The sequence below is a fragment of the Macrobrachium nipponense genome, chromosome 13, assembly GCF_015104395.2.
Source record: "Macrobrachium nipponense isolate FS-2020 chromosome 13, ASM1510439v2, whole genome shotgun sequence".
Classification (NCBI taxonomy): Eukaryota; Metazoa; Arthropoda; class Malacostraca; order Decapoda; family Palaemonidae; genus Macrobrachium; species Macrobrachium nipponense.
The window spans coordinates 37,622,137-37,642,334 of NC_087206.1; the positions used below are offsets into that span (position 1 = coordinate 37,622,137).

The 20,198-nt window shown below is 41.7% G+C and overlaps 1 protein-coding gene across 1 annotated transcript in view; it reads right to left on the reverse strand.

Moving 5' to 3' along the window:
- Positions 1-20,198, reverse strand: part of LOC135225747 (viral IAP-associated factor homolog) — a 154,678-nt gene that overhangs the window by 89,444 nt on the left and 45,036 nt on the right. Inside the window, exon 2 of the mRNA XM_064265146.1 lies at positions 1,920-2,052. Within this exon, the coding sequence (XP_064121216.1) occupies positions 1,920-2,052 (133 nt within the window). The remainder of the gene's footprint in view (positions 1-1,919; positions 2,053-20,198) is intronic.

The following is a 20,198-nucleotide window of genomic DNA, read 5'->3' on the forward strand; positions in this document are numbered from 1 at the left end:
GATACTGCCGAACGCACGCCAGATCGGTGGGGGTTCCTCGTAACCCTCCTTCGGCTTTCGACATGCTCTCTCCCCGGGTCCTGGGAGTCAAGCAGAGGTCCCGGCCTAGAGGCGAAATAAGGCCGATCTGACGCACCCTCCACTACACAAGGGGCATTGTCACTGCACTTAGCCACTTCACTTTTGCTCTCTAAAGCAAGCACTTTCGATTCTAAGTTACGAATCAATAGAGTATCAGAGAAAGGGCAATACCCTCTACAGACACTGATTAGGGCCCGAAGGCAACACTACAGGGTTAGGAGTAACAATTACAGAAGTAGCACTCTTCACAACAATGAAGGAGAGCGAGCACCTCTTGCAGACATATTCATAGCCCGTAGGCCATACTACAGGGTTAGGCAAAATAAAGTCTACAGGAAGGTTAGCAGGTTCACTACCCTGACTTTTGTGTACTGATTAATTGCGTACATACGAATCATACGTCTTCCTTACGGAATTAGACAAAGTCTCACACTCCTTACATGACAAATCTCAACAAAGAAGCAAGACCCATACCCCTCGTGCATACCAAGTGCGGATCTACCGAAGCTTTCGGTAGCCACACCCTATCTTTGCAGACAACACCCTCTGAAACTAGCCTAACTAGATTCAGATATCTTATGCAAAAATGAATCAAATTCAAATCAATTTAAGATAGCGTATGCTCAGCCACAAATCCAAGTAAATAAATCAAAAGACAATTAGGATACTTAGCAGCAATGAAGTTTCCAAAATCCTAAGACGGAGGTACTGAAAACAGGTTGTTTCTAGCACCAGCGACAGAAAAATTATGAATAGAAAATGGGAATGGTTCCTGATACCTGCCTCCCAGCGGCGGGAATGGGTACTAACCACCTGGCTGACCACTGCGTGTGCCGGAAGTTTTTGAAATTCTGTCGGACTTCAGAAAATACAGCTATATATATATCTGACAGGTAAGTTTCATGAACAAATTATGTATTTTGCGTAATAAATAAAAAAAATAGACAACATAGCGGACGGTCCCCTTAAGCTAAACAATAGCTCATATGTGGATATTTAATTATTTCCACTGAAATTTACTGCTGGGTGAAATGCCACTCTAAGGTTTAATGTTAACCTTCTGTAATAATTTCAGCTAACAGAACTATCATGCTGACATTAATGATTTTACCTTCAGTTTCCTAATATGTATGTACTAACTGTATTTATGAATCTGAGAAGTCTTGTTTAATACTGAAGGTCTACTAGTTCAATTGTACCAAAATTTACATGATTAATGTTAATCGTGTTACTACAGTAATTTTGGAATCTATACCTAAAATTACTGTTTAAAGGCTTAAATATGTAAATATACTTAAGATGATCAGAGGTGCAGTTTGGATTTAAGTTATTGCATTAGATAATATTTCACTTGTTTGGTGATTTTAAGATACAACATCACAGTTAAATAGGACTCATTTTTACATGTAACTTCGGTATGATATTGCTATTCTCCCGAGATAATGTCATTTACATGTTTTGGCTGTCTTATGCATGATTAGCTATAATAATCACCTTGTGTAAGTGAGATTCTGTATAAGATAGCAATACATAAGCAAAATTCAGAGGTTTATTTTTTAGCTAAACTTTTACAGGTTGTCCATGATTATATTGAAGCACTGAAATCAATGTTAAATGGACATATTTTATGTACAGTGTGTACCAACTATGAATATATCACTGTCTCCCAGAGGTTATTGTGCATTTTCATGAGTATAATTGAAAATTAATAATACCTACAATTTCTCCCTAATCTGAGCATGCATACATAGCTTTCCAAAAGCAAACTGTAGGTACCTATATAATACATGACATGAAGTTACAGATACTACTGTTATCAGATTAAAATAAATACGTACCTGCACTTTGCTTCTCTTGGATGGTTTGTTCCATCATCTCTGTTATCATTTCCTCTGTTATTTCTGGTTCTTTCTGGGGCAATATGCCCTTTTTCCGGAGAATATCGTTCCATTCCGTATCTTCATCAGGATTCTGCAAACAGATCAGAAATTACTGAAATGTATGGATTACAAAGAATTAAATATCATGGCTGTTCTGCAGCATTTTAATTTATGTATGAGTTTTTTCTGTGTCATATATAACCTTTTTATCAGTCTGTAGCTGGTATATTAGGTTTCTACATACCATATAACCTTTTCATCAGTCTGCAGCTGGTATATTAGGTTTCAAAAGGTCATAAGTTAAGTATAGCTTAGTTTAACCAGACCACTGAGCTGATGAATAGCTCTCCAAGGGTTAGCCTGAAGGATTAGATTTCTAATTACGGCTAGGAACCAATGGGTTACTTAGCAACGGGACCTACAACAGCTTATTATGAAATCCGAACTACGTACATTATATTGAAAAATGAATCTTTAATCACAAGAAATAAATTCCTTTGGTTCCGCATTGGCGGCAGCTGGGAGCGAACTTGGGCTATCAGAATGATAGGCGAGTATGCAACCCACTTGTCCAATGAGGAACTTTATTAAGGTTATGTGAAGATGTTCTGTAATATATTAGTTTTATTTTTTCAGTGGATGGATCTGGCAGCCATCCAATGAAAATTGAAGTGAATAAATTAAGATGCATGTTACAAAGGTATACTACCAGACAGATGGGTTACAGTTGGTGAGTGGGTTGTCCATCTGCCAAATGTAACCCATCCATCTGCTATGTATATCTGTGTAACTTATCTTAATTCATTGACTTTTCATAACCAACAGTGGACTGTCCACCCACCAACTGCAACTCATCCATCTGCTATATATACATCTGTGACATATATCTTCAGTCATTCACTTCTTGTAACAGTTGGTGGATGGCTGCCACAGTGCGAGTCAAAACATCTGGGGAAATATAGCTATTAAAATAAATCACCTTTACTTGCCTTAGGAAACCTAACACTATACCAGCTACACTGATGGAAAGATTACACCTTAAGACTCATAGAGAAGACTACACCAATTAAATGCAATGGAAACAGCCATTTATTATTCAGAGCACTACATAATTACATAAAACTTAATATGCTTTGCTTTACATTACAGAAGTAACCAGATTAAGGTTTTTAAACTATAAAGAAGAATAGTGAGGAATTTTATCAGCACTTGCTGGAAAGATAACAAAGCAATGAACTGCCGATTTTTATTTTAAGAGAAAACATACCATGCAAATGTTATTTCTCTTTTCTGTCTCTCAGTTACCTATTTATGAATGCATTAGCCTTTACATATCTTGTACATACATGATCTACATGATTATTTACTTTCTATAAATAATGTAAGACTGATTTTAAGACATTTTTCCATGTGAAAATAATAAGTAATTTGAGAGTATTTCCCGATGAAAAATATAGTGAATAGGCGAATATTTCCCGATGAAAAATATAGCGAATAGGCGAATTTTTAGCAAATACAGTAGTGCCTCAGGTTACGAAATTAACCCGTTCCAAAGTGGCCTTCGTAACCTGATTTTTTTATATCTAGAACTACGTTTTACATGTAAATTGCCTAATTCGTTCCAAGCCCTACAAAAACACCACAGTAAATTCTATAATATTAAAGCTAAATTGACCAATAAACAATGAAATACAACAATTTGGACCATTCGATACCTAACGTAATTGTGACTGACCTGTAAATAGTGTATTAGTGTACAGGGTACAAGAAATACTGTACGCACATGTCCATGCATATGTAGTAAAATGTGGAACCTTACCTTTCCAGTGAGGCGATGTCCGAAAGTGGCAACAGAGGAGGAGGATAAATGGCAGAAAACATGGAACACTTAATTTATGAAACACATTAAAAAATAGCAGAAAACATTAACATTAAACTTTACGAAACACATTAACAAATGGCAGAAAACATTAACACTCAACTTTATGAAAAACTCAAAATTAAATTTCTTTTTTTTTTTTTTTTTGCCTTTTTTTATTTAAAAAATTTTTTTTTTTACTTTTTTACTTTACGTTTTTTTAACAAATTTCAATTTCTTCACCACTTTGAATTTTCTGTTTTTTAGTATCACTTGGACCTTCCTGTTTGCTTACTACTAAAGGCCTCTTTAAAAAAATAACTATCCAAGGAAGATTGCTTCTACCTGCTTTTCAAAATGTTCCTGAAACGACTCGGGTAAACGTCATCGAACTGCGCAAGCATACGACCTGTGTAAGCCTTTTCGGGGTGTCTCTTTTCAACAAATGTTTCCACTTTATGAAAAGCAGCTAGAACATCCTTAATTTCTGCCGTTGTCATAGGGTCCTCCTCCTCCTCCTCGCTGCTACTAGAGAACTCTTCTTGAAAGACGTATGTTGCATGGCTTTCAACTCCTTCAGGTCATCCGTCGTAAGCTACTCTTGGTGCTTCTCGAGAAGGTCATTGATGTCGTCCTTGTTGACGACCAGCCTCATTGACTTGCCGAGTACAACGATCTTGTCAAGATCTGGTTGCGAAACAGTTTCAGGATCGTCAACTGTTTCTGAATCTGCATCAGCTTCACCCAAGTTGAATCCCTCGAAGTTTCAGGCGGATACAGCATCAGGCCAGAGTTTCCTCCACAAAGAATTCAAGGTTCACCTTGAAACCTGCCAAGCTTGATCAATGAGTCGGATGCATATCACAATATCGAAATGCTCCTTCCAAAATTCACGCAAAGTGAGGTTTGTGATAACGGTGATGTCAAAAGATCTCTTGAAAAGATGTTTTGTATACAGCTTCTTGAAGTTTGATATCACTTGCTGGCCCATGGGTTGGAGGAGAAGGGTGGTGTTAGGCGGAAGATAAAGAACCTTGATGAAAGAATACTTTGCTAGGATACCTTCCTCAAGGCCAGGAGGGTGAGCAGGGGCATTGTCCAACAACAGCAGACATTTCTGAGGGAGGCACTTCTCTTCCAAGAACTTCTTCACTGTTGGACTGAAAAACAGATTTACCCACTCGGTGAACAAAAGTTTCGTTACCCAGGCTTTCCCATTAGCCCTCCACATCACTGGAAGCTTCTCCTTTAGCACTTTGTGGGCCTTGAAGGCTCGAGGAGTCTCGGAATGATAGACAAGCAGGGGCTTCACCTTGCAATCCCCGCTGGCATTTGAACAAAGTGCATCATAGGCTTATGCCAGGGTAGCTTCTCTTCCTCCTCTGTGATGTATGTCCGACGAGGCATTTTTTCCAAAAAAAGGCCAGTCTCATCACAGTTGAAGACTTGTTTAGAACTGTAGCCTTCCTTGATTGTCATCTCATTGAATGTCTTAACAAAGGCTTCAGCCGCTTTCGTGTCTGAGCTGGCAGCCTCCCCATGCCGCACCACCGAATGGATACCAGTCCGCTTATGAAATTTATCAAACCAACCCTGAGAAGCCTTGAAGTCTGGGGTTGCCTTCGATGTCCCATCTGTGTCGTCTTCGGCCTGGGCACTTAGATCACCGAAAATAGCGCTGGCCCTCTGGCAGATTGCCGTCTCTGTTATCGTATCGCTAGCGATTTCTTTGTCCTTAATCCATACAAGAAGCAGCCTCTCCATCTCATCATGCACGTGGCTCCTCTTGTTGGACAAAATAATCACGCCCTTGGAAGGGTTAACTGCTTTGATGGCTTCCTTCTGCTGTATTCCTTAGCGATCACACTCAACCGCATGCCAGCTTCATACTTTTTAATTATCTCCATCTTCATCTCCATAGAAAGCATCCTCTTCTTTCCGTGAACTTCAGCAACATTCTTGGGACCCATGGCAAATAACATAAGTAATTAAGTTCACACACAACACAATAAAGTAACTTACTGCAAAGAAAGCGAAATTACTAACACAAATTTACGTTAACAAACAAAATCTATGTGAACGAACGAATTCCATGTGTGTATGACAACGCTGATGCGACGAAATGGCCAAGGGACGCCATTACATAGGTGCATGATTGGACAGATGCTGACCAATAGGAGAGCAGGATCTTGCGGCGGTGACTAGCATCAGGAACCAATGGGAGAGTGGGAGGATGGTGGCGAGTCTACTGAGTTGGCGGTGCACGAGTTTTAAAATTGTTCTCGGCAGCCCGGGCGAATTTCGGTTTACAGTACATACACCCTTTTGCAACCTGAATTATTTTCGTACACAGAAGCAAAAAAAATCTTCGTCTTTGCTTTCATAACCTGGATTTTTCGTACTTAGGGACTTTCGTAGGTAGAGGTTCACTGTAATGGGTATACAGGCAGTCCCCGGGTTACGACGGGGGTTCCGTTCTTAAGACGCGTCGTAACCCGACAATCGTCGTAAGCCGGAACGACGTTCTTGAAAACATGTCCAGAGGGAAAATTTCACTAATATGCAATTTTTCTTAGGGCCGTATCTCTAAAATTATCACTAATTACTTTTTTCATGTGCAACACTGTGTATTCACAAATTACTGTATATTTTCATTAAAATACAAGAGAGAGAGAGAGAGAGAGAGAGAGAGAGAGAGAGAGAGAGAGAGAGAGAGAGAGAGAGAAATAACTCCTTCAGTTTCAATAGATTGAAATGAACGTCTGTAGGCAACTTTTTCCCCTCCCATAAATACATATATTTCTCCAGAGAAGAGAGAAAGAGAGAACTGTGCAATTATGTTTGTCTGTCTATCAATTCTTTTGCTGAGAGCGAGAGAGATAAAAGGAAGAAATAGAAACACCAAATGTATGACAAGTATCTTGTGGAGAGAAGAGGAGAGGAGAGAGGAGAGAGAGAGGAGAGAGAGAGAGAGGAGAGGAGTAGAGAGAGAGAGAGAGAGAGAGAGAGAGAGAGAGAGAGAAGAGAGTTGTCCTTACAGTATTTAAAAGAGAGAAATGGAATGATTATTGTATTTAAAATACTCAGATATGAATTTTGTACTTACAGTTAATAGTATTATTATTGGAAAATATTAATGATAAACTTATTACATACATGTCCATGAAAATGATCTCATCTCAGAGAGAGAGAGAGAGAGAGAGAGAGAGAGAGAGAGAGAGAGAGAGAGAGAGAGAGAGAGAGAATTACATAAAACCATTAAATTCGTTGCCATGTATGACATTGTTAAGCTCCGAGTGTCACTGGAGTTGAGATAGGGAAATTGATACAGAAAAAGACAAAGGGAAGAATTTTCTTTTGAAATTAGTTATCGTATTATTACTACTTCTATATTATTATTATTATTATTATTATTATTATTATTATTTGAAAATATAATAAACACGTGCATCTACCATAAAAATTTCTCTCTCTCAGTAAGAAAGAGGAATTATCCTTACAAGTGAAATGGAAAGGTCATTTTCATCTCTTTAAAATACGACCATTATGAATTTTGTAATTAAAGTTTTATTATTATTATTATTATTAAATAACTGAAATTATCAATAAACATTTTACATACTAGTACCATAAAAATTCTTTTCATGGCTCGGTAAAGAGAGAGAGAGAGAGAGAGAGAGAGTGTTTATCTCTCTCTGTTCCCTCAAAAAATACTTATAATGCTTCCAGCGAAAGAGAGGGAGGGAGTTACCACTATGACACCATTATTATCTTGTGTGGCAAAAGAGAGAGAGAGAGAGAGAGAGAGAGAGAGTTAACCTTAATTAAAAGTAACATGGATAGATTAGTACGTATTGTATTTCTTTAAAATACTATCACATATGAATTTTGTAATTACAGTTATTATTATTATTTGAAAGTATTAAACACAAATAGTACAAGTACATAAAAAATCTCGAGTCTCATTAAATGAGAGACCAGTGATTGCAACACTGCAGCTCTTCCCCCTCCTGGCTGTCACAGAACTTGATATATCTGACAGTTTTAGTACCTGGATCTCGAGAAAGGGTTACTGAGAGAAGACTGGGATTTCCTTCATTCTTCCATAATTTTTTAAATATAAGCTAAAATCTTACTAATTCACTATGGTATTTTCTTTAATGAATTGATATTATTGCTGTATAAATTAATATTAATATTTGAAAATAGTAAATCATTTATTTATCATACAAAAAAACATACATCTTTGTAGTAGAGAGAGAGAGAGAATTATTATTTTTATTATGTGATATCATTTCAACTTATTAAACTTACTAATACAGTATTAATCAAAATTAATATTTGAAAATTAGCAAATCATTTTTGTATTACAAAAATGTATTTAGTCATGAAAATAAACAGCAAAATACACTAATTAGTGATTATTTTCGTCGGAAAATACAAAGAGAGAGAGAGAGAGAGAGAAACTGTGCTAAACTATAAAGGATTCTTATCATAGTATGCGTTTTTTAAAAGCGTCGTAAACTCGGAGCGTCGGAAGCGTCAGCGTCGTGACCTCGGAACAAGCGTCGTAACCCAGGGTGGATTTTTCAATGAATATTTAAGAAAAAGCGTCGTAACCTCGGAACGTCGTAAGCCGGACCCGTCGTAACCCGGGGACCGCCTTATATGATTTGTAGAAAAATGGAATTTTCATTATAAAATGACATTTTTATGATAAAATAATGTTTTACGTATACTTACCTGGTAGTTACATATACGTAGCTATAGTCTCTGACGTCACAGCAGAATTTCAAAACTCGCGGTAGCGCTAGTTGATAGGTCAGGTGATCCCTTCCCCCCCGCCCCCTACTGGGGTACTAGGAACTATTTCAGCTAAGCTCAGATTTTTTATGCCTACCTGTCCACGGAGGGGAGGTGGGTGGGCTTTTGTTATGTAACTACCAGGTAAGTATATGTAAAACATTATTTTATCATAAAAATGTCATTTTTACGTATACAACTTACCTGGTAGTTACATATAGCTGATTGGCACCTTTAGGAGTGGGTCAGTGACAGCTAACTACTGCTCAACAGAATTGAAAAAGAAGACTGAAATAGTTCCTTACATGCTAAGGTAGCCGATTTAGCTATTACTTAGAGCAACAGCGGGGTGTATGGACCTGGTCGCTGGTTGCTTACAGGAGTGCATGCTGACTAAGGCATGACCTGTATGCGACACGACATCCATAATGGCCCCCTTCTCTGGGCGCAGTACCACAACGAAGAAATGAGGGCTCACCTAACCCCAGACAATTAAAAACTAACCTTAAAACACACTTCATCTTTACCCTAATTTGACTGAGAAGAACTCTAATAGCCTCCGTTCTCTCAGGCAACCGTAAAACCCAAACCACCATAATAATAAAAGTAAGGAAGGAATGACTTCCTACGTTCCCTCCCCCAACACTGTGCCAGTCACTACAAAGGGACCTAAGGTACTGCAATTTTCAAAAGTCGTTTGCACGTCAATGAGCTAAAATGACAAACACTGACTTACGCCTCCAGTATGTAGCCTGGAGTATCACCTCTAGAGACAGGTTCTTTTTATATGCTAGAGAAGTCGCCACTGCTCTCACCTCATGTGCCTTTACTCTTGCCATAGTTGTTCTCTTGCAGATGCGTGTGCGCCTCTGTAATTAAGTCTCTTAAAAAGAACGACATAGCATTCTTGGAAAGGGGCCTTGATGGATCCTTGTGAGCACCAGAGATTACGAGACGGGCCTCGGACTGTCTTGGTGTGTTTTAAATAATATTTAAGCACCCTCACTGGACAGAGGAGTCTCTCCTGTTCCTCTCCCACTAAATCCGTAAGGCTTCGAATATCAAATGAGCGCGGCCATGGCCGAGAAGGATCCTTATTCTTAGCTATGAAGATTAAAATGAAGGAACATACTGCTTTTCCTTCTGCAAAGCCAATTCTTTTGTCTAGTGCTTGCAGTTCACTGACTCTTATAGCTGTAGCGAGCGCAACCAGAAAAATAGTCTTCCTCGTAAGGTCCCGAAGCGAACTAGACCCCAGAGGTTCAAACTTGGAAGACATCAGCCATTTCAAGACCACATCCAAATTCCATGAGATTAGTTTTGGAGACTGAGCCTTGGATGTATTAAAAGATTTAAGCAAATTTGTCAAATCCTGGTTCCTTGACACCTCAATGCCCCTATGGCGAAACACTGAGGCAAGCATAGAACACTATGCCTTAATTGTCAAAAGAGAAAGACTCCAGATCGTTTGCACCAGTCTCTAAAATTAGACCACTTGGACTGATAAACTTTGGATGACAAGGATCTCCTTGCTGCTGCAATAGACTTCGCAACGCCCCTCGAAAATCCTTTCTCTCGGAGGAGACGTTGGATAGTCTGAATGCAGACAGCCGTAGAGCGGATAGGTTGTCTGAGTAGATCTACTCATTCGGGTAGTCTTCTCGGATAATCTATTAGGAGATGTAGGAGTTATGGGAACCATTCCCTCACTGGCCAGAATGGAACCACCAGTGTCATTCTTGTGTTCCGATGGTTCACGAACTTGTTTAGGATTGCTCTTATTAACTTGAACGGTGGGAAAGCGTATGGGTCCAGGTCCGACAAATTGAACATCATCGCATCCACCGAAAGAGCTTGGCTGTCTGATACCGGAGAGCAGTAAAGAGGAAGTCGGAAGTTCTTGTTGGTGGTGAATAAATCCAACATCGGTTGGCCCCAAAGAGACCACAGTAGATGGCATACATGGTCGTGTAACATCCATTCGGTCGCTAAAACTTGATTCCTCCTGCTGAGTTGGTCTGCTCTCACGTTTAGCTTTCCCTGGATGAACTTCGTGAGGAGAGTTACGTTGATCGTTTCCGCCCACAGCAGTAGTTCTTTCATCGCTTCGCATAACGAAAAGGAGCAAGTCCCCCCCCCCCCCCACCCCCCCCTCCCCCGGTTTTTTATTATATAGACAGGGCCGTGGTGTTGTCCGAGTTCACAAGGACCACTTTGTTCCAGGCGACTGACTCGAACTTCATCAAACCTAGATGAATTGCTTTCAGTTCCTTTACGTTGATATGCAATTCCCTCTCTTCTGGAGACCACAGGCCCGAAACCTCCCTGTCCTTAGTAGTTTCGCTCCCCAACCCCGATTGCTGATTGCCATCGGCAAACAGTTCGAGGATTCGGACTCACCGGATGGAGGGATTTCCCTTGCAACAGTCTTTCCTCCGAGTTCCACCAATTCAGTTCCAACTTGATTCCTTCCGAATGGGAAAAATGAAAGAATCTGGCACCTTCTTTCGTTCCGAGTGCTCTCTCAAATAGAATTGGAGAGGTCTTGTGTAATCTTTCCCGAAAGATGAACTGCTCCAATGAAGACAGTGTCCCTAACAGGCTCAACCAGTCGTTGGCCGAGTATTGCGACTTCCTCATGAAGTCTCGAATTTTCTTGAGGCCCACACTGATCCGCTGATCGGAGGGAAAAGCCAAAAAAAAACTACTGAATCCATCCGTACTCCCAAATAAGTCCTGACTTGGGACGGGATCAATTGCTATTTCTGGTGGTTCACGATCAGACCTAATTCCTTTGCTAACTGAAGCGTGACTTGAAGATCCTCCGCACACTTCTCCTTCGACTGCGAACGAAGAAACCAGTCATCGAGGTATAGAGAAATCCTAATTCCTCTCAAATGAAGCCATTTGGCCACAGGTGTGAGAGCTCTTGTAAACACCTGCGGTGCTGTCGAGAGACCAAAGCACATCGCCCTGAACTGGAACACTCTTCCGTTGAACATGAAACGCAGATACTTCCTTGAAGCTGGATGTATGGGGATGTGGAAGTATGCGTCCTGCAAGTCTATGGAGAACATCCAATTCCCCTATCGAAGAGCGGCTAACACCGATTGGGTGGTCGCCATAGAGAACTTTGTCTTGCGTACAAATTTGTTCAGGGCACTTACATCTAGCACTGGTCTCTAACCCCCCCAATGACTTGAGGACTAGAAAGAGGTGGTTGTAAAAGCCTGGGGAAGGTGGAAGAGAGACCATCTCTAAGGCTATCTTTTCTAAAAGGGATACTATTTCCTCGAGGATAGAGCATTTTCCTGACATTTGCAAGTAGGAAGGAAACGGGATCGGGAGCATCGACAGGGGAGGGATCTCTTCGAACGGGATCCTGTATCCCTCTCACCCCCTTCTCCTCCCAGACTTGCCAAAACTCTTGCAGTCTGGCTCCTACTGGCGTGCAGAGGTACACATTCTCACTTTTTGGTTGTTGAAGGTCTGATTGCTTTGGGTACGAATCTTGTCCTTCCTCGAGTCTTGGAGAAAGGGTGTGAGGAAGATCTGCTTCGAAAGGGCTCTCGGGTTCAGGATTCGTTGCAGGACGCGAAACCGTAGATTGTACTGTCCTTGGCTTCTTAGTTGATTGTGCCAGAAGGTCTTGAGTGGCTTTCTGTGCTAGGGACTCAGCAATCTCCGCTACTAAGGGTTGCAGGAACAGAAATCACTTATATAAAGGAGCGAACAGCAACGCCGACTTCTGAGAACATGATACTCCTCTCGCAGTGAAGGAGCACCACAACTGTCGCTTCTTCAGCACTCCAATCGCAAATACCGAAGCCAGTTCCGACATTTGTTGCTCCGACAGGCCAAAGCTCTTGACCTTCCTCCTGAGAGCACCAATGGACCAATCAAGGAAGCTGATCACTTCCAGTACCCTGAAAACATTCTTGGAGAGATGATCCATTTCAGACAACGTAAAAAAGATCTTGGCGGAATTAAGGGCGGATCTCCGAGCTGCGTCGACTAGACTGGAGAAGTCCCCTTGGGAGGAAGCAGCGACTCCCAGAGAGAAGGCTTTCCCAGTTTCGTACCAAACTTTACTCTTGGAAGAGAGTTTGGAGGGAGGAAAACAAAAAACTGTCTTCCCTTGATCCTTTTAACACTAAGCCAATTATCCACCTTCTTAAGTGCTTTTATGGCTAAAATCGAAAGCACCAGCTTCGTGAAAGTCGAAGAACTCGCCTGGTGTCCCTCGCATACTGCGATTCTGGAGAAGGAGGGGTGCCAGGAGCGAAATCTTCCGAGAAGTTGTTGGCAAAAAATTTCAGTAGGAGTTTGTAATTAGACTATACGGACTCCTTCTCTGCTTTCGGAAAGTCTTCTTCACAGAGATTCTCCTTAGAAGAGACTGGGGAAAGGCCAACAGAACAATGTCCTCCCAGTTCTTCCTCCTCTGACAAAAAATCCACTATGCTATCCACTGCTCCAGCAAGGGGAGCGTGAACTGGATCCGCAATTGGCAGCGAAGAAACTTGCAGTTGCATCTGCTGAGTACCCAGCTGCACGGCAGGTGGCAGGGTGGGTGGGGCGGGTGGACGTGGGGGAGCGTGAGCTGTCACACACAAGCGTACGCCAACTGGAGTGAGCGCGAGCAGAGTGTCTGGCGCCAAAGCAAGCGGAGCTTCAGTACGCGTCAACGCTTGCGATTGACCTAGCAGCCCTAAGCTGTTGTCTAACTTAGACTGCATATCTTGAAGGAAAACAGGAGGGGCAGACGTGGCGGCATCCAACTTGGCAGCAACAGGAGTGGCAGGTACACACGTGGGAGCGTCAACTGGCGCCACCTTAAACACCTCTCGAGGTGCTGATTCTCGATGAGAAGCGGCAGGAGAAGACGAATCGGGAGAATCCGAGCATAAATCATGACACTTGGCAGTCAAAGACAAAGCAAGTCTAGAAGCTCTCATATGCTTTGCCTTGAGCGCGGGAAACTTGCGCTTGGAAAATACTTCCTGCAAAGACAAAAACCTCTCTGGAGATTCCCAAAAACTACACGAAGGACCTTCCTGTTGCCTGATAGAAGGTTTCTTCTTGGGTACTTTTCCTGGAGAAAGCTTGCGTGTTCTCTTCAATGGGCGAGACTCGTCCGGAAAACGCCATCCCCTGCGCGGAGAGACCTCCAAACTAGATACGGAGGAAAGACACTTCCCTGAGTCGCCTTTTAGGTGGCGCTCAGCAGCAGTTTGGGAAATAGCAAAGAAACTGCTTGAGGAGGCAACTGCTCAGGAGCAAGTCCCGCTCGTCTCCCTTGGACTGTCAGCATACCTCCTCCCAGGGGCTGGGGAGTCTGGCAGAGGCTTAGGTCTAGGAGAACGAGAGGGCCAAACAGTCACCTCCTCCACAACACTCACACTAGGCACTGCACTCAACACCTTTTCCGACAATGACAACTCTCGCTCATCTTCTCCATGGTAGCGAGAATTACACTAAATTTAGAGTCCATTTGGACTTTAAGATCGGAACAGTGTCGGGTTCGGGAATTACAGAGTCTGGGTTGGGGGAATTGTTAGAAATCGGACTGTTAATGACAGATTCTTCCTGACTAACTAACTCCTGAGACACCAAAGAAGAAGTCCTAGCTGACGCTCAACTAATTCTGTCTCTTTCCAGTTTCCTAACATACTTGTTAAATGCCATCCACTCCTTCTCAGTTAGCTCCTTGCATTCATCACAGGTTAAGGTTGCACAGCAAGATTGACCCCTACAAGACACACAAATGGTATGAGGATCCACACTGGCCTTACACAACCTTGTTTTGCAGCCCTTGCTGCAAAATCTATGATGAACTAAACTTGAATCCGGCATATTCCTAGCGAAAATGCCTAACTAGCTGTATATCAACACTGTTAAACTGCAAAATCATAGAGTACTTTACCAAAAATTCTGACGAAGATCATGTGACCGACGATGAAAATCAACCAATACAGAGCAGGAGTTACCGGCTCCACGGCAGAAACTCTGAGCTTAGCTGGAATAGTTCCTAGTACCCCGGTAGGGGGCGGGGGGGGAAAGAGATCACCTGACCTATCAACTAGCGCTTTAGCGAGTTTTGAAATTCTGCCGTGACGTCAGAGACTATAGCTATATGTAACTACCAGGTAAGTTGTATAGCGTTTAAAAAATAAAATTTTATTGCCCATACTTACCAGAACCAATATACAGCTGTTATAAAGTTGTTCCGGCTAAGGGGACACTGCAATAAAAATGGAATTTTCATTATAAAATAAAATTTTATTGCATACTTACCAAACAATTATACAGCTGTAGGTTTCGTAGGGAACGTACAGCTGCATAATTGTTCGGTAAGACACTGCAATAAAATCTGTGAATAGGCGAGTCTGCGAATTGTGATTCCATGAATACCCGGAGTTCACTTATTCTTATTTCTCGATTACTTATTATTTTTCTCCTGAACCACATAAAGAGCAAAAGAAGGCTGAGGAGTGAGAGGAATTAACCAGGGCTACCTAGTAGGCTAATGGAAAAGGAGGAGAAGCAACACTGGAAGACAAAAGGAAAAGACTGAGCAGGCTTAGGGTGTGCCCTAACAAATTGCCTATGTGATATATCAGCCTCTAGCATCTTCTAATACTTCACAAAATTTTCAGCCCCTCATCAGATGACTATTATCTTCACATCAAGAAAACCACTCATGTTCAACAGCTAGGCCAACACATATGTTGTGGAAATCTTGCACAAGCAAAACATTCAGTTTCCACATACTCTTTCCTATACAGCCTAATGCTTTCATCTCTCAATAGTTGTAGGTGACATGCATAATGCAAAAACAGAAATCAAGCACGATACCATACAGGAGAAAATCACCTAGAAATCATCAAAATCATTAATAATGCTGATTCACACTGTCTGCATAAGGACATGGCATGAAGAATTCTGACAAGAACATAAAAATTCCAGCACCACCTGGTGGGAAAAAGGTGATTACAGGCAGTCCAAAGCTAAGGCCACCAATAATCAGGAACTGCCTGTACAGAGTAAGTTCTCGCGGGTTAGCCAATTTTATTGTGTTTTATTTTGAATGACGATTGCACCTAATGGCACGAAGATACAGTGCACTAACTTTAACAGTAGATGAGATTCATTCCAGATAATGGCCCACTATCCTTGGTACATGTTCATGGAGGAATGAATAGTGGTGTTACCCAGACATCTCCCACCATCCAGCAAGAAAAGCCTCTTTTTCACAGGTTATGGTGGATAACCTCCATAGGTGAAGGCAGATGGCATGAACTAATACCTGCAGACATGAGACTGGCACAGGGGTCAGTGCCTATACCAAGAGTGTCAGCAGATTGGCATACCACTCATTCCATTTCTCTTTTTCCTACTCCTGGGTCTACCATTTTAAGGAGGTTTAGCCTTTTCATTCTTTCTTTAAATCTTCAGCTGAAAATTAAATGGACAAAGTCAACAGACTATAAACCCAAAGGGCAATTAGCCTGCAAAGAGAGGCATGTTATAGGAAAACTTAATAACTAAATACAAAGGAATAGAAAATAAAACTGATAGCTACACCTGAATTAAGGAGACAGCAGAAAGCAGAATGAATTTGCTCCTCACTTAAACATTTGGAGATCAGAACACACCTCAACTACACTAGGCAAACTATTCCACACTTTAATTCTAGCCAGAATAAAACTTCTAGCCGAGTAGTATTAAACTTGATACTAGGATATGACATTATTGTTTGTAACAACAGCCTGCCTAGTGTTGTGAGCAACAACAATCATAATGAAATCACATTACCTCTATTCAACAAATCTTCATTAAGAGCTGGCAAAATAAATCTGACTGATGACAATACTCTAAACCAAGGAGCTGAGATGAGATTCAGTACCAAAAGACCATTGGAGAACATTACTGCAAAGATGACAGAAGAAAATTGATAAAACACCTAGATATAAAAGCTGCATCATGCAGCCCCCTACTCGTTGGGGAGGAGGATGCAAGGGGTGAAAAGACACCCCACCTTACTCCAAGGAAGAAGACTGGGATCTCTGTCTAGGTTTAAGAGGAGCAGGCTTCCATGCAACATCACCTACTGAAGGCATAGCTACTCATGGTTTAGCTATGGATGCCTTTGCCCTTACAACCAGTTTGAATGACACACTGCAGCTGATGAGAAAAATGTCAGGAATTTGACCTCCTCAACTCAAACAACACATCTACACTGATTATCAGAAAGTTAACACATCTACACTAATTATCAGAAAGTAAGTGTTGAGTCAAGCACTGAGCTGTTCTTTAGTGAGAGGCTACTCTCAAGAGCAACCCACCAGGAGAAGAGAGAGGTAACGATCTCTCTCTTTCTCTCTCTCACAAAACCATGTAAGCCCATGTGCTGGCAGTCTGTGGTATGAAGAAAGTCAACATCTTCCCAACTGACACAGCAACCTCCTAACCGTCATCATCTTGTCATGGGATGAGATATCTGTAATGGCAGTCTTTCAATTTGTTTAATCATAGGTTGTGCCACAAAACAGTCTGAAGAGATGCCACAGAAATGGACTCCATGGCATTCATTTCTGCAGCTGTAAATGAACAACCTTCCTTTTGAAGTCTCCCCACAGGGAAGTTGTTCATGAGCTCAAAGACTGATAAGTCCAACAAAACAAAGGAGCAGCCTCTGCATCCTCCAGTATGTAATACAATACTGTACCTCCTCTAACGCACGGGCAGTGGTGAAGGGGAGTAGCTTGCTCAATCTGCTGGATCAATGAGACCATAGCTACGTGAGAAGCCAAGGTGGCCTCCTCGATTATGCTCACAAATGAGCACAATAGCCTTGTACAAATACTGCTACAATTTGGTCTGCATGGGTTAAGGTACCATCTGGACCCATCATAGTCCCTGTGGTATGAGCTAAATCCTCTTCATGCACTAAAATCCTATGAGATCCTGCTGTCACAGTCTGAACAAAGTAGGGCCTTAGACTCGACCCTTCCACCTACCAGTGACCCCGGTAGATGTGCACACGAGAGGTAGAGGGGCTCAATGGAAACCTTTCTCAAATGAGAGTATTGTGTGTGTATAAGTTCCAGTGAGCACTCAAAGGCCAAGCAAAAAGACAATGTTGCCTCTCCCCTGTGCACTTGTGTGTGTACAAAAGGTCTGAAGACCTCTCATGCACAGAGCAATAAGTTGCACATGCCCCCCTCTGTCTCCATAGAGGGATGTGGAGAGGGGCTTTCCTAGGCAACCACATGCACCTAATCATGAGACCAAGTACACACAACACGAGCAGGACTCAAAGACCCATTCAATGAAGTCAGAGAGCTCCTGTTTGGACAAGGCAAGAGTACTCCTCTCCTTTAAGCAGGTGGGTACAGGAGAACCTGCTCTGCCAACGGCACAACAATCACGTACCGGTGACTGACAGCCCTTCCTCTTCTCTGAAGAGAAAAGAGTACACATGAAGTATGATTGAGCCTTTTACGCAAGGCCCTTGATTTCTTCCTAAATGGTGGAAGATGATGTGGGCAAAGATGATATGGTAAAATACCAAGCGTGCTTCTTCAATGATGAAGGGAAGTCAAGGCCAGAACTGAATATGATGATGAAGCAACTGCAGGATCTGCCACTAAAAGCATAACTGCAACAGAAGGAGCCCCTCCTTTGTAGTAGCCCAGGAGTTTGAATTAGATGCTTGCACAGCAGCAGCAAACACAAGGAGAAGTTACAGGGACAGCTCCTTCTCTGCCAGGTTATCCAGGAATGCTGCAAAAGATGGGCTACCTGGAATGTTGAGAGTAGGCCAAATCTACCATAAACGATGTCTTCTTGGTCAATGGACTGGTAAGGTCAGGTAAGTTCAAGGACAAGACAGCTGGTGGTGGTGCACCACTACAACACCTGCTTCATTCTCCGCAGAGAGGGAGTGCCCAGACTTATGCTCAGTTTGGGTATTAAAGTACCCTGCCAGGAGAGGTAGTAATACAAGCTGACAGAGGGATAGGAATGGAAGAGGAAGAAAGAAAAGAACCAGGAGGATAAGGAGTGTATTTACCCTTCTCCAAAAGAAGCCACCATATGCATCTCATCATTCTTTCTCCTCTTACATAAACTTCTCTCACTTCAGAGAAGACCAGCTAGCACACGCCTTGTAGGGGGAAAGGTATTCATCTGTGCTTCTCCCAGCAAGGAGTGTGCTGGCTGGTCTTCTCTGCAATGGGAGAAGTACATGAGAGGGTCTACAATTACAGTAAACATATAACACCCACAAGTGTACCAACACCCCTTACAATGGCACTGATCATGCTTTTCTTAATTATGGGAACAAAATACAAAACCAAATACATTCAGCAATCACAGCAGGGAACAGAGCGAGTAAAGCATATCTACTCTTCTTGATAGCCAAAGTAAGTGAATGGTGATGTAAGGAGAGTGAGGGTTATTCCTCCACCCAATCCCCAAAATCACCAATTAACTAGTTTGTTACTACTTTGTTACCAATTTCAATGACTTCACCAACTCACCCTAAAGGTTTGCTTCCATATAAAAGGAAATGGTTTGTATTTATGTATGAACAAATTGTTCAGTAGGCCATAAGGGGAGGATGTCAACAGGACCTACCACACAAGGTTAGATTGGGGATGGATATATCCCTGTACTGTTTTACTTAATAATCTATGCTGCTCTAGGTCAAGTCAGGTTGAGTGGTCTGCAGTCAGCCCCTAATTTCTCCCATGAACCATCTAGGTTTCCAAACCTTTATGATGAGATTTAAGCATTTTTCACCATTCATCTGGCTGCAGTTAACTGGTTTTCCAATTTCCTATCAAAACTCTAATTTGGGTTACTAGATGGTTGACAGTGAGGTTAAGGAGGGTGAGGGTATGAAAAACACGAGAGATTTTTTTCAGTAATAGTAAAAAATGCTCAAAAAACAAATTTGGCTGTGCAATACAAAGTATAGGCAATGCTTCATGTATTTCATATGAAATCAACATATAATAAAATTCTGATTGTACTAAATTAAAATATGTTCATTGGTCAATAATATTCAGCTTTTGGCAGCCACTGCTATACTTGAACTGAAGGCTCACCTAAGGGTACATTGTAGAAAGTACCCAAAGCCTGAAAGTTATTTTCTCCGAGAGCCTAAAAATTTGGAAAGAGTGTCCAAGATGTTATGGAAGTTGCTCAAAGCATCGACTGTGGACTTAGGCTTGGCCAGGCTAGGCTAGTATAAAATTGAGAAAGGCTTTCATATATTTATCAGTAAAATGACAATTTGTCGAAAATTGCATTTTTCCTAACTATACAAACCTGAGGTCCTTTAACAATAGGAAGTAGCTAGCGGCAGCTGGAACGGTCGTAAGCTTCGAACAAGGGGAGAACGGTAGTTAACTGCTTGTCCGACAGTCGCGCGCCGAGGTAAACAAATCACTTTTGCTTTTGGCCCATGCAAAATACACAGAGTGAGGGGTGGCATGAGGAGGGACTATATGTAAAGGACCTCAGGTTTGTATAGTTAGGAAAAATGCAATTTTCGACAAATTGTC